Here is a 13548-nt window from a genome sequence, read left to right as displayed (position 1 = left end):
TCAGTACTGTGTCCCGTTCGGAAGCCTGACTGGTGCGGGTTGAGGAGATCAAATTGCTCAATGTGATTAGTCAATTGTAGTTGTGCGCATTTTTCTAGTAGTTTGGCGAGAGTGGGAATATTGGTGATGGGTCGGTAGTTGTTGGGGTCAGAGGGGTCGGCTGTGGGCTTTTTTAGTAGAGGTGTGACTTGACCAACTTTGAGGGAGTCAGGGATGCTTCCTTGTTGGAGAGAGCTGTTGACAATTTTAGTCCATAGAGGGAGAAGCAGAGGGGTAAAGTCTTTTACTGCGGAGGCAGGCAAGGGGTCCGTGAGGTGATTGGATGGTTTCAGGGTGTTGAGCAGTTTACCAATTTCTTCTTCCGAGTATGTGCCAAAGGTTGACCATGTAGCATTGTTTTTTGGTTCAGCGGTTGCTGGGCACTGGGGTTTGGAATGGAGGCTTGCATCAATAAGGAGATCGCTTTTTATGTTGTCAGTTTTTTGGATAAAGAAAGCAGCGAAGTCTTCACAGGAGAGGGTGCTTTACTCGCAGTGTTAAGTGGTTGGGGTTGTTCCTTGGATTGCGATCTGATAAGCTCAAATAGTTTTCTCGGTATGTTTTTTTGCCTGGTCGAGCTGGCGGCTGAAGAAGTCTGATTTTGTACGTTTTATTTTCCTGAAGTAGGCGTTTCTCTTTTTCTTCAGGTCTTTTAGGTGCATTGCAGAGGGAGCTGCTCTCCAGATACGTTCAGCCATTCGCATGTCTCGTCTATCCTCATTGAGACTCCCGTCGTACCATGGGTTGGAGATTTTAGTGGTGACTCTTTTCAGCTGCATAGGTGCAGCCTCATTAATTATTGTGGTCATGGTATTGAGATAGTGGTCAGTCAGGGTTTGAACGTCCGTATCGTCTGTCGGTGGAAGAAGGAGATTGCGCCTGTTGGGGGGCAAAGAGCCTGGGTTGAGTTTTTTCATGTCTCTTTTCCAAACTTTCGGATTGGGGAATTGAGTCGGGTTGACTTTAACTTTTTCATTGATGAAGAATGTGATAATATGGTGATCTGACCAGTCACAGGGTTGGATGGACTCGAGTAGGACAGAGTCCTCTTTGGAGATGATCAGGTCAAGGATAGATTCTTTCTCGTGGGTCGGGCTGTTGCATATTTGGGTGAGGTTAAGGGCGTCGAGGAAATTTTTAAGACTATTTACCACCGCGTCATTACGATCGTTCCAGTGGAGGTTAAAGTCCCCAAGGTATATTTGGGTGAGCTGCCGCCCGGAATTGGTTGAGATCATATCCATGATTTGTTGGGAAAAGGTGAAGTTGTCCCTGGGAGGGTGGTAAATGTTGTGAAGAGAGCATATCGGTTTGCCCTCACTGATAATGTCGAGGCAGATGTATTCACAGGAATTTGGAGATGGTAGTGAGGTGGAGTTGGCTCTCCGAACAGAGATGTTGTTCCTGTAAATGCATGCGATTCCACCCCCCAGTTTGCCTGATCTGTCGAGCCTGATAATGTGGTAGTTAGGGGGAACTAGAATGTCCATTATAGGTGTAGAAGATTCAGTTAGCCAGGTTTCAGTCAGTATGATTAAGTCGAGGTCCCGCGATAAGAGGAGCTCTGCAATGGCGGCGGCATGTTTCGAGGCCGATCTACAATTGAGGAGGGTGCATTTGAGACTGGGTGTGCTGGGGGTGGTGGGTGGTTCAAGAGCGAGGGGGACTCTTCTGAGGTTATTGGGGATGGAGGATCTGTTGTTTAGTGTGGGGGGTCTAAGGGGATTTGAGTGTATCGAGGGGATGGTGAGGTGTGGGGAGGTTGTGTCATTTTGGGATGCTGGGTCATAGGAGCGGAGAAGGGTGAGTGTGTCGAGATCAGAAATAGGGTTGTGGGTACGACGAGGGCGGTTGTTGCGATTGCGAGCTGGCATTGAGGTCCGGTTGGGGGAGAGTTGAGTGGGAGAGTTAATTGGGAGGGCGGGGGACAAGATGGGTTGGGAGGTGAAGTTGTGTGCGGGGTTGCAGGGACGGCGAGGAGGCCGAGGGCAGCAGTTGCGACTATGAACAGGTATTGACGCCCGGTGTAGGGTGTGGGTGTCGGCCGTAGGGGAAGTGGCCAATTTGGGCGGGTGTGTGAGGGTGTCTGCTGGGGGGGGAGTGGCCAGTTTGGGGCGGGGCGTGGGGGTGGGTAAGGGATGTGTGGGGTGTATGGAGAGTAGTTCTTTGATGATGTGTATGTCTTCTTTGATCTGGAAGAGAGTGGCCATGATGATGTCCATCGTGGGGTAGGTGGAGGGGGTGTTGTCCATCGTGAGGTAGGTGGAGGAGGAGGAGGAGGAGGAGGGGGTGGGGTTGGGGGTGGTAGTCAAAGGAGAATGACCGACTAGGGAATTTGCGTGCTGATGGGAGGGAGGGCTGGTGTTCGAACGGGGTTGCGTTGTGTTAGTGTACTGGGTGATGTTAGGGGGGAGAGACGTTTTGGGCGGGAGAGGAGTGGATGAGGTAGGTAGGAGGTTGGCGGTCTGGGTGAGGGCATTGATGGTAGGCGGGCGGATCAGGGTGTAGTCTGGGAGACTGATAGTGGTGGTGGGGGAACCGGTCGGGTAGTGGGGGATGAGAGTAGGAGGGGAGATGAGATTGGAGGTGGCCCTGTTGTGGGGGGGGGGGTAGTTAGATTGAGAGAGGATGTGTGTTCTGCGTGGTTAGTTCGAGGGTAATGGGGGCTGAGTATAGGGGGGGGATAGAGAGGGGGATTTATAAAAAGGGGTGTTGTTCTGGTGTTGAACTAGGTTAGGTGTGCTGTGGGAAGGAGCTGTGCCGTCTGCGGTGAGCGGGGTGTTGAGGCCATCTGTAGGTGTGTGAGTAGTGTTGATGAAGAGTGTGGATGCCCGTGAGTTGGTTGAAGGGGTGGGGGTGTGGGTGGTGTATGAGGGGGAGCAAGCTGTGTCAGTGTTTGAGGCGCTTGAGTCACCTGCCCGGTGCTGAGCTGGGATAGAAGAGTTGCGGGTAGGAGATGGGGGGTCCGGGGTAATAGGTGTGTCCCTAATTGAGATGTTGTTCCGTGAGTTGGAGAGGTGCTCTATGAGAGTCGGGAACAAGTTGTCTAGTAGTTCCAGGTTCCTGTCTGTGGATTGAGATAGGACAATCCCGTTTTTGTAGATGGTGATGGTGGCTCTGCCTGGAAAGAGTTGGGATGGCGTGATGGAAAGAGTTAGGCTGTGAGAGGATTTCTTGGTGGAAGAGACGGTGAGTAGGGTGTGGAACGCCTTTTGCCATTGAGCTCTGCGTGTGGTGTGGAAGATGATATCAGTGTTCAGGGATCCATTGACCGGTGAGAAGTAGGTGTCAGCAAAGGGTGTTTCATGGTGTGACCTAAGGAAGTTGTGTTTAAAGCGTTTAGCGGCTTTTTTGGTGAGTGCCGGTGGGTAGTTGATTTTATATGTGTGCTTGCCGATAGGATCCATGATGGGGCGGTAGTTTAGGTTTGTGTGGGAGACTGCAATATAATGGTATACATGTACAGGAAAACGTAAAGTACGCTACACATTAACAATTTGGTACTAGTGGTCAGTCAGTAACCCAGATATCAGTGTGTGTAGAGGCACAGATGCATACATAAGTTACATGGTACTGGAGTGAAAATAGTGATCAGCCTGCGTTACCAAAGTGACAGAGTATGCAGTATAACAAGTGCATTCAGTATATTGCAGAGTACAGAGAGAGGTATAATACCAATTACATGGATCAACAGTGATCCTAGTTGGCAGAGGTGACACTAGTGAGCATCCAGAACTATATGCGGTAGTAGTTGGTGTATTACAGGAGAGTAGAGAAGGGTGAGGGTGGGTGCAGGTTGTAGCACTGTGCAGAGTATTGCATACTACAGTAGAGGTATATTGTATATGAGGTAGCAGTCGGTGTGTAACAGGAGAGAAGAGGAGGAGTGGGTGCAGGTAGAGGAAAATGTGCAGAGTAGTGCAAAATAAAGGAGAAGGTATAATACTGATGAGAGCAAGATACAAGTGCGAACCACAATTTACATGAGTCAAAAATCAAAAATCAACATTAGCTAGCAGCCCGCGCATTACAGATGTTTAAATAGAGACAGAAGTGTCACTAGTGGGCAACCAGAGATGTGAGGTCTATGAGGTAGCAGTCGGAATGTTTAAATAGAGACAGAAGTGTCACTAGTGGGCAACCAGAGATGTGAGGTCTATGAGGTAGCAGTCGGACTAATAAAATAGAATAAAGGAACATAGTACAGATGCCGCCAATAATGTACATGAATAAAAAATTAGAATCATAGAATCGAAAATGTCATTAGTTAGCAACCAACATATATGAGGTAGCAATCTGTGCATTACAAGTGTTCAGTATATGTAATGTTCATATATGAGGTAGCAATCTGTGCGTTACAAATGTTCAGAATATAGGTAGAAATATATACTGCAATAATAGGCAGAGATTCTTTCATAAATGAGGTAGCAATCAGAATATATACTGCAATAATAGGCTAAGATTCTTACATAAGTGAGGTAGCAATCAGAATCAGTGCATTACAGAAGTTTAAAATACAGGTATAGGGATAGTGCTTTCATATATAGGGTAGCAATCTGCATTACAAATATTCAAAACATAGGTAGAATTATAATACTGTAACAATGGGCAGACATTTTTTCATGTATGAGGTAGCAGTTAGAATCAGTGCATTACAGTAGTTTAACATACAGGTAGAGGAATTAGAGGCAAGGATTTAGCTTGCTCTCCCGCACTCTACTGCCTCTGGCTACCTTCTCTTCTGCGAGTGCCCTCTTTCACTCCTCCCCAGCGGGATGCTTGTTGGTGGGTTTGCATCCATTCCTCCTTTCTAGTACGTAACTGGTGGGTTCATGGGTGATCCTGCTCCCCCCAGCTCTGGTGCTTCCAGTGTGGGGCCTTTCCCTCTTTCCCCTTCCTTTTTCCTTGTTTGGAGTTTGACTCATGGGCAGTCCTCTGAGTTGGGGTCTCTTGGCTGGTCCTCAGCCTTGGCTTCTTTCAGGGGATGCGACTCTCCATAGTGGTGTTGTCTTGGGGTGAATTGTTGTTGCTCTTCTGACTTTCAATTTAATGGACTGTGGTTGCAGGCTTCTTCGTCTGCTGCACAGTTTTTCATATGCTTTTCCTGTCTCCGGGGAGTCTGTTGTATTCTTGGCGGGGTTGTTTTGCAGTGGCTGTGACTGCTCTTCCCTTCTATGACTTTTGGTGTCATGGTGCCTCGCACGTTCCCGAATGGACTGTTCCCCTCAATTAGTTTCTTTCCCTTTTTGTTTATCTGCTGTTTTGCACACTGTTCCCATATTCTCACTGATGTTGGTGCGCCGGGGTGGGGCTTATGTGACCTCGCTCACGTCACACCCGCGGACGACATCAGGGCGGAGTCACGCATTGCTGCCCCCCGGCACGCAGAGATGCTGGGAAAAGAAAGAATTTCCGGATCCAGTCTCCCGCCTGGGGATAATTCTACGTTAAGAAATCTGCGGCTAGAATCTTCTCTACCAGATACATCGTTACCGAAGGTAAGTAACTTGTACGTTAAGGCCAGCACTATCTGCGTTAGTTTTTTTAATATGGGTGATACCTGAGTTGCTTTTAGGCACTTCGGGATCGTGCCTCGTGACAGAGCCGTTGACAATCTGTGTCCAGATGGGCGTGACAACATCCTTGATTTCTTTGAAGATGGAAGGTGGCAACGGTTCGCTGAAGTGGTTAGATGGGTTGATAATCTGAAGAATCTTAGTAATGCCTCTTTCACTAAGGGGAGTTCTTGGTGCTCAGGCTAATTAGTTTGATCTTCTCTAAAAGGGCGGGGGGGAATAGGGGGGGGCAGACCCATAGGATAGCAATAGAGCCTTCCTGGAATCAAGTTCAATATTGATGAGTCTTGATTTCTCAGTAAAGAAAGCAGCCAGGTCGTCACATGAAGGTGGGCTGACTCCAGAGTTGGAGCGGTTTCGTGCTTCCACCAATTGCTGTTTAACCAGTTCAAACATTTTCTTGGGGCAATTAGCGGCTTGATTAGGTTGGGATCTGAAGTAGTCGGCCTTAGTGCTCTTGATTGGGTGTTATAGGAGCTCCTTCCCGATCGAAGGATTTTTAGCTGATCCGAGGATGGTTTGGATCTCCAGGATCGTTCAATTGCCCTAAGGTTGCGGCTTTCGAGTTTAAGTTGCCATTGAACCATGGTTTGGATATTTTTGTTGAGGCATTTTTTTGTTGGAGTGGAGCAATGTAATTCCTGATGCTAGAGATAGTAGAGTTGTAGAAGTCGTGAGTACATGAACCTCAGACATGTCGACTTGGGAAGAGAGGGCATATTTACAGTGGGTTGCTAGTTTGGCTGTATTGATATATCTGAGGTCCCTTTTCCAAATCTTTGATTTCGTTGGTTGAACCTTCCTCAGAGACACCTCCATGTTAATATAAAAGAAGAAGCTGTGACAGTCTGACCAATCGCAAGTGGTACTGGTGTCCAGTGTGATGGTGTGTCATTTAGTGGTGATGAGGTCCAGAATTTCTCCTTTATTATGAGTTGGCCAGTCACAATGTTGAATCAACCCGTGATCACTTAAGAATGGTTTGAGGCATGTTACAGCTGGGACATTGGGGTTAGACCAGTGAAGGTTGAAATCACCGAGGAAGATTAGGGACATAACCGAATCGACATTGCCAGAGATGATTTCCATTAATTGTTCGATGATGGGGCGGTTGTCCCCCGGGGGTGATAAGATGTGTGTAGTGTGCACACCGGAAGGTTGTTACGTGAGATGTTGAGACAAAGGTATTTGCAGGAGGATGGCCTAGAGGACTCGGAGTGGGAGACGAGAGTGTGCTCCAATGTATACAAGCTAGGCCACTGCCCAGCTTCATAGCTCTGTCTAGACTAATTATGTCATGGGTAGGAGGTCTAGGATAGGAGTGGAAGAGGGATTGAGCCAAGTTTCAATGAGGATGTCTATCTCATTGTGTTGGATGAGGTCTTAAGATATAAGAGGAGTGTTTACTGGCTGACCTGTAGTTGAGTAGTACGCATTTAAGTTGTACCGGTGTATGGGGGGGCAGGGGGGAGGAGTCTGTATGATCACTTTCATGAGGTTGTCATTATTTATGACTAAGGTTGTGAGGGGGTTCTCTGTTGGGGTTAGCGTGAATGGCTTGAATTTGCCCCGGAGAAATCTTGTTCGTGTCTAGAATAAGCGAGTAAGTTGAGTGGTTCATCGATATCATTAGATGCAAGATAGGCCTTCAATCTTCTGGGGCGGGAGGGTGTGTTAGGGGTACGGTTTTAGAGATAAAGAGGGGGTAAAGCTGTCCAAGGGGAGCTCTATCGTTAGCGGGGGCTCAGGGCAAATTTGCAAAAGAGGAGGGAGCTGATCAAGGGGAGATGTTCAATTGAAAGGGCTTTCAAATCATGAAGTTTGACGGAGAGAATGTGCAACTGGAGATATATATTGTCCAGGCGCGCCACCAGGTTTGAATGCTTGGTGAGGGGTAGAGGTTGTGTGGGGAGATCTGGCGGAGAGGAGGGGCCTCGATGTGTGCCCCTAAGGCGGTATTGCGAAGTTCCAGAGAGGGGAGATGGTCATTGAGGACTTGCGTGTTCCAGGATGCATGGATAGCGAGTTTGGTAAAAGTGAGCGGGTGGGAGGGCCATTGACCTGTGAGTCAGGGACGTTCAAAGTGTTGAGTGGGTTTGGCTGATAATGGTCCGTGGAGGGCAATTGCCAGGTCTCCAGCCTAGCGGGTGGCTTAGAAAGAGGGATGCAGGAAGGGGGATCTTTTCGCGATATTTCTGCTTCTAAACACAAATACGCTGCTAATGGTTTCATACTGTCTCTGCACGTGCATAATTTCTTCTACCGTAAGTTAGCATCCAAAAGCCATCCTGAGCTGAAACCAGTTGATTAATATCTATTAGCCTGTGGATAATTTTGGCTATTCTTGAAGACAAGATTTTAATTAGATTTTATAGTCTGTATTTAATAATGTATCGACTGATCCAGGTGTCTTCGAGATCTTTCCAGTTTAGGGAAAATAACCCGATTACCATAGCGGAAAGTAACTGGCTGCAGTCATGATTTTCCAAATGTTTATTGTTTAAATGAATACTTACATTCAAAGAAGCAGTCACTAGGTGACCACCGAACTGGTGGCCAGGAGAACTAGGCCCGGCCCCATCCCCAAAACAAGTGGTGAAGAACCTAGGGGGTCCAAATAAACCAGAAGCCGAGCCTGGAAGAGCATGCCTAATCAACCACCAGGACACGTTACCATGTACTCTGCCTTCTTTGCAAAGTTTTCCCCCTACTCCCACTATCTACACACAAAACCCTGATACAAGCTCTGGTCTTAAGCCATCTGGACTACTGCAATGCTCTTGTTAATTTCAGCCAAGAAATCTTCCTTAAACAGACTGCAGGTAGTCCAGAACACGGCAGCCTGCTTAGTGACCAATGCCCACCCAAGTTTTCCCCCTACTCCCACTATCTACACGCAAAACCCTGATACAAGCACCGGTCTTAAGCCGTCTGGTCTACTGCAATGCTCTGTTAATTTCAACCAAGGAATCTTCCTTAAACAGACTGCAGGTAGTCCAGAACAAAGCAGCCTGCTTGGTGACCAATGTCGCCGCCCCAACCCACCCCCCACCTCACTTCCCCTACTCAGGAAATTGCACTGGCTACCCATTCGCAAAAGCTTCAAGACTTGCTGCATGGTGTTCAAAGCCCTGAACAACATGGGACCAGGATACATGTCAGACAAGCTGGTCAAATATACTCCATCTAGGACCCTCCGCTCTGTGGCAAAGACCTCCTCCACATTCCCCCGATAAAACAAGCAAGACTAGGGGGAAAATCCTCCTCATATCTGGCTCCATCTACATGGAACCAACTGCCTATCCACCTACGTCTCTGTACCAACTACCTTTCTTTCAGGAAGCTGCTAAAAACCTCATTGTTCTGATCTTTTCCCATTTGGTTGCCTCATGATGCTGCAGCGCGGAGATACCCCGGTTGGGGTGATTCATGCGCTCTATAAATTATATAAATAAATGTGTTTTATACTATCTTTTCTTGATTTTTCTCTTCTTGGATCTCTCTCTGTGGTAGGCATTAGTGGAAGAAGACATAGGCACACTGGAAGCCAAGGCTTCCTGGAGAGACTCACTTGTCTTTGGTCCTGATGCCTTCCAACCTCCCCCACTACCTGATATTTTTCTTTGCCTTCAAAGTTCATTGTAACATTATTTGGCAAAATTCAACCTCCTTGACAGACTGCGAGGCTGGGAGGAAAAAACATAGACCATGTGAGGATCTGTAGCAGGTTTTTTTTCTACAAGAAAAACACTACACAAAAAGTGAAGGCACTGTGATGGGAAAGAATTAAAAAGAAAGCAGAACACGGTGAAGAAAACACCCAGTATTGCAGAAGTCTGTGTGAACCAAAGTGATTCTTTTACTCCATTATCACAGATTTCTGTATAGGTCACAATTCAGTCAGACTGATGACTGCTTCTGACTTGTGTTGTCTGGTTTTTATTCTTTTCTGACTAACTTCCAACAGCACTAAAAATCCTTCAGGTTGAATATGCACTTTTAAAATGACATCAGCCTAACATCAGAAATAGGGCTTTGATTCACATGGGGATGTGGTGAAGGAAACCACTAAGAGGTAGCTAGAAGCCTGAGTATGTGGATTGCCATCCTCCTCTGTGGTCTCCTCTCAGAAGCTGCAGCAGTTTGTGAGATGAGTAAAGCGTTGAGTCCTTCGTGTGCAGTAGGCGTTTAGAACCAGATGCAAACTCTGCAGAGAGGTGGTTTCATCACGTCCCCAGATTCCTACCTACAAAGCGCCACTCAGTAGCTTTCAAAGCGAACACAAACGCTCTTGGACTAACTGTTTCTTTGTGATTGTTTAGTTTTTGCTGGATCTAATGCATGGATCAAATCTATTTTATTGTCAGTTATTAGTGGATTTACGCACCACGTAGATCTACTGAATTGAAATTAAAGCATATGCCAAACTATAGTAATTTATCAGTCCTTCATTTCTAGTAATAAGTTCCTCCACCAATGAACTGTATTTGTTCATAAATTAAGGTGTGCGATACTACAATTAACCCCCCTTTATGAGTTCAGGTCTCTACTGGGGAGTCAGTGTTTGCCCTATTCCTCATCACTTTACTTGGGAGAACGTTGACATAAAGATTACTATGTTTAACATATGACTTTATTAGAAGTCCATATAGCAAATTACGCCCCAGGAAAAGAAAACTAATTTAAGTGATGCTCTTCAGATGGCACTACTTACCTAATGATTTGTTTTTTCCCCCCATAATCTAGTATTACCCCATGTAGTATGAAGTAGGTTGGCATCAGTCCTGCACATTAACACCATCAGACTGATCTTGTAATATTCATCTTTAAAATATTTTTCTGTGAAAACAAAGATTAAAATGGTCTGGTCCACTTTGTTCGCTGTACTGTAAAGTATTGCTTTTTGCCTCAAACAATTTGATGTAATTGTATTAGTTAGGAAATACCATATAGCTACACAAATGGTAGTAAATATATGAATGTCTGATTTTGATTTTTTTTGCAGGGAGGCATTTGGTACGGAGTTGATGTCAACAATGAAGACATTGCAGACAATTATGATGCATGTGTCTGGGAACCAGCGATTGTACGAATCAATGCTTTAACAGCCGCATCTGAGGCCGCCTGCCTTATTTTATCAGTGGATGAAACCATTAAGAATCCCAGATCCACAGTAGATGCATCTCAGGCTGGCCGTGGTCGGGGAAGAGGAAGGCCACACAACCACTAAACAACCCAGCTACATTCTACAAGCTCCAGCATCAGTACACCATAGTTATCTGACTTTTCGAGTGTTGGATAAAGATAATATTCATGACATTCAATTATCCTAATGTAGCTTCATGACCATTCTCTGTATGAAAGATTTGTGGCCCTGGACCTAGGCTTTGCTCCTTTCTTTCATATCGCTGGTCACACTAGCTTCCTTCAATTTCCCTAAAAAATACATTGCAGTGTGCTTGAAAGAAAAGGTGGTAATTGTTGTTCTATTTATTATTTTTTTTAAGATTGTGTTGACAAAGACACAAATATACACAATACTTAATAAAAGCACTTTGCAAACTTACTGATGTCAACCTGTTAATGTTTTCTCTAGTTTACGATTTAACTTTGATGCATTGTAAATTGTAGACGACAAGAAAACGAGTGTCTTTCAAGCATCAGATCCTCCACAGTAATTGTTTTCAAATAATAGCATGTCAAAGGAGAATTTTGAGTAATATGTCTACTACCTGTGGGGCATTCTTTAAATTCACATGCTTTTAATATAGTCTTTCAAATTTGTAGACTGTAGACAATGCATCTTGTTGTCGTAGGGTCTATACAAGGGACTATCCACAAACCCTCAATTCTGTAATCTATCTGATTTTATGATGAAAAACACGCCCAGTGATAGCCTGTCAGGCTTAATTTCTTTTTCTGGGAGAATACAACAACTATGAATTTGAAATCTGTATTGCACCTTTATTGCTCCGAAAGATCAAATTGTATGAAGAAGAAAGTGCTGCCTGCTAGGCTTTCATTGTAAAGAGAGAAAAGAGTCCCTTTAAGAATCCCTGAAGAATCTGTACCTGCAGTGTGCCAAGTTTGCCTGCAAGAGCAAGTTATTTTTTCCAGCTCATGAAAACTGGACCTTGAGAGCACAGAGGTGTGAAACCTCCATATATATATTCACTGAAAAACCATAGGTTTCACACCAGTTATAGTTAGGAATTAGCATTTAAAAAACCTATTAAATTCACTGAAAAAACCATAGGTTTCACACCAGTTATAGTTGCCTGGAAATTTTACTGACATAAAACCATTGAAATTCCCACGTTATGGTTAGTTGGACTCACTATAACTTGCGTGCCTGCAATGCACTGCTGATGACGTCACATATTACATCACTCATGACATGGTCAGTGACATCAAATTTAGATTAAAATCTAGAGTCATTGACACCAGTCTACATCATTCTGATTCAGCGTCCAGGGCATCTGCCTATGTCACACTCAACATCATGAAAAGGAGGCAAGATCTGTCCAAAAGTCCACATGACCTCTAGGTTCAGACACTACTCAACGTCGAGAAAAGAACGAGCGGCACGAAAACCATTGTCTTAGACGAAGAAGGGCTCCTGTTACTCTTCGTCGAGAATGTTGACATCTAATGGAGACTTCCAGCCGCAGACTTCTTTCCTTTGAAACTCCCCTAGCGTCAGACTGGATCCGGTAGATTTTCGAGCAGTACGCCTGCAACCCCTTCAGTAGCGTTTTTTGGCTTTGGCAGAGCTAGAAGTGACGTGCACAGATCCTATATTGGCGCCTTGACGTCCGTTCTTTCCTTTCTGCACCAGATATCGTTCATTTGGACTGAGCAACCCCTCAGTCATGTTTTAGTATACAAACAGAGAAAGGGGTCAGAGCTTAAGAGTCCAGCACAAAACTACGCTCCTTGTGAAAGCCTATTGAGTATTCGCTATACCTCAGTGCATCGAGTCTAGGATGTGACCCACATACATCCCAAAAGGTGGTTACGAACCACCACTGTAAATAACATAAGAATGACCTTCACCCGAGAAAAATAGCTACTCATGTATAAATATCCTAGTACATCATATCTAAACAGAAAAATATCTTGATGAATAGCTTCCCAGATGAAAATAACAGATGAAAGTGTCTCTTGATTGTAGCTAGTATAATCCTTTTATTGAGAGAACACTTTATTCTTTAAAAAGCACCACACAATTGCTTGCCAACGCGTTTCATCCATCATGGGACTTCTTCAGGGCTTGGCGAAAGTCGACATCTGCCGGTGATAGTAATGACGATTCAGATCAAATTTAGAAGCAGCATCAGGGGCTCAGTCTATTGATGATTGGTTTCACATTGTAGGTGTATATATTGTGTATATATTGTTTCAGTTTTGACCAAAAGTTCGTAAACCATGACCATTACGAACTATTGGTCCACACTAAACCGACAATATATACCGACTTACGTGTTTTGGGTCATTGGCATATAAAGACATTACACATACAAGGTAGTGTGGGTGAGCAACCTTAGGCCTAACACAGAGGAGTGTAAGACATTTATTGCACAACAGTGATCCATAATGGACACACGACTCAAGGAGATCCAGACCAGTTTTGGAAGAATATACTTTGTACTTTATTTCAAGACCAGGGTCTTCGAAATCAAGTAATTAGGTTTTCGATTAAACTACTTTTCAGATTCAGAAGTTGACATTGCAATTTTTAGAATATTTCTGTATTACACTGTGGAGGAGAACAATTATGCAGTGTAACAGGCAAGCATGCAGTCCAGTCTTTGGGTGTCCTAGACCAACACTTGGTACATCAGTCGTTTGGGACTGGGGGCACCCAGAAGGTGCGGGGTTCAGTATCTACGTTGAGGCAGTTAATACCGGCAATGGTATTTACCCTTGTGGA

General features: G+C 45.1%; 1 protein-coding gene across 1 annotated transcript in view; it reads left to right on the top strand.

The window, feature by feature from the left end:
- CCT7 (chaperonin containing TCP1 subunit 7) overlaps window positions 1-11181 on the top strand; it is a 139340-nt gene extending 128159 nt beyond the window's left edge. The window contains exon 12 of the mRNA XM_086960099.1: window positions 10621-11181. Coding sequence (XP_086816225.1) covers window positions 10621-10845 — 225 coding nt within the window. The 3' untranslated portion in view covers window positions 10846-11181. The remainder of the gene's footprint in view (window positions 1-10620) is intronic.
- Window positions 11182-13548: the final 2367 nt, after the last annotated feature.

This window comes from Lissotriton vulgaris, chromosome 3_1 (genome assembly GCF_964263255.1).
Source record: "Lissotriton vulgaris chromosome 3_1, aLisVul1.2, whole genome shotgun sequence".
Classification (NCBI taxonomy): domain Eukaryota; kingdom Metazoa; phylum Chordata; class Amphibia; order Caudata; family Salamandridae; genus Lissotriton; species Lissotriton vulgaris.
This window is presented reverse-complemented; position numbering and strand designations above follow the sequence as displayed.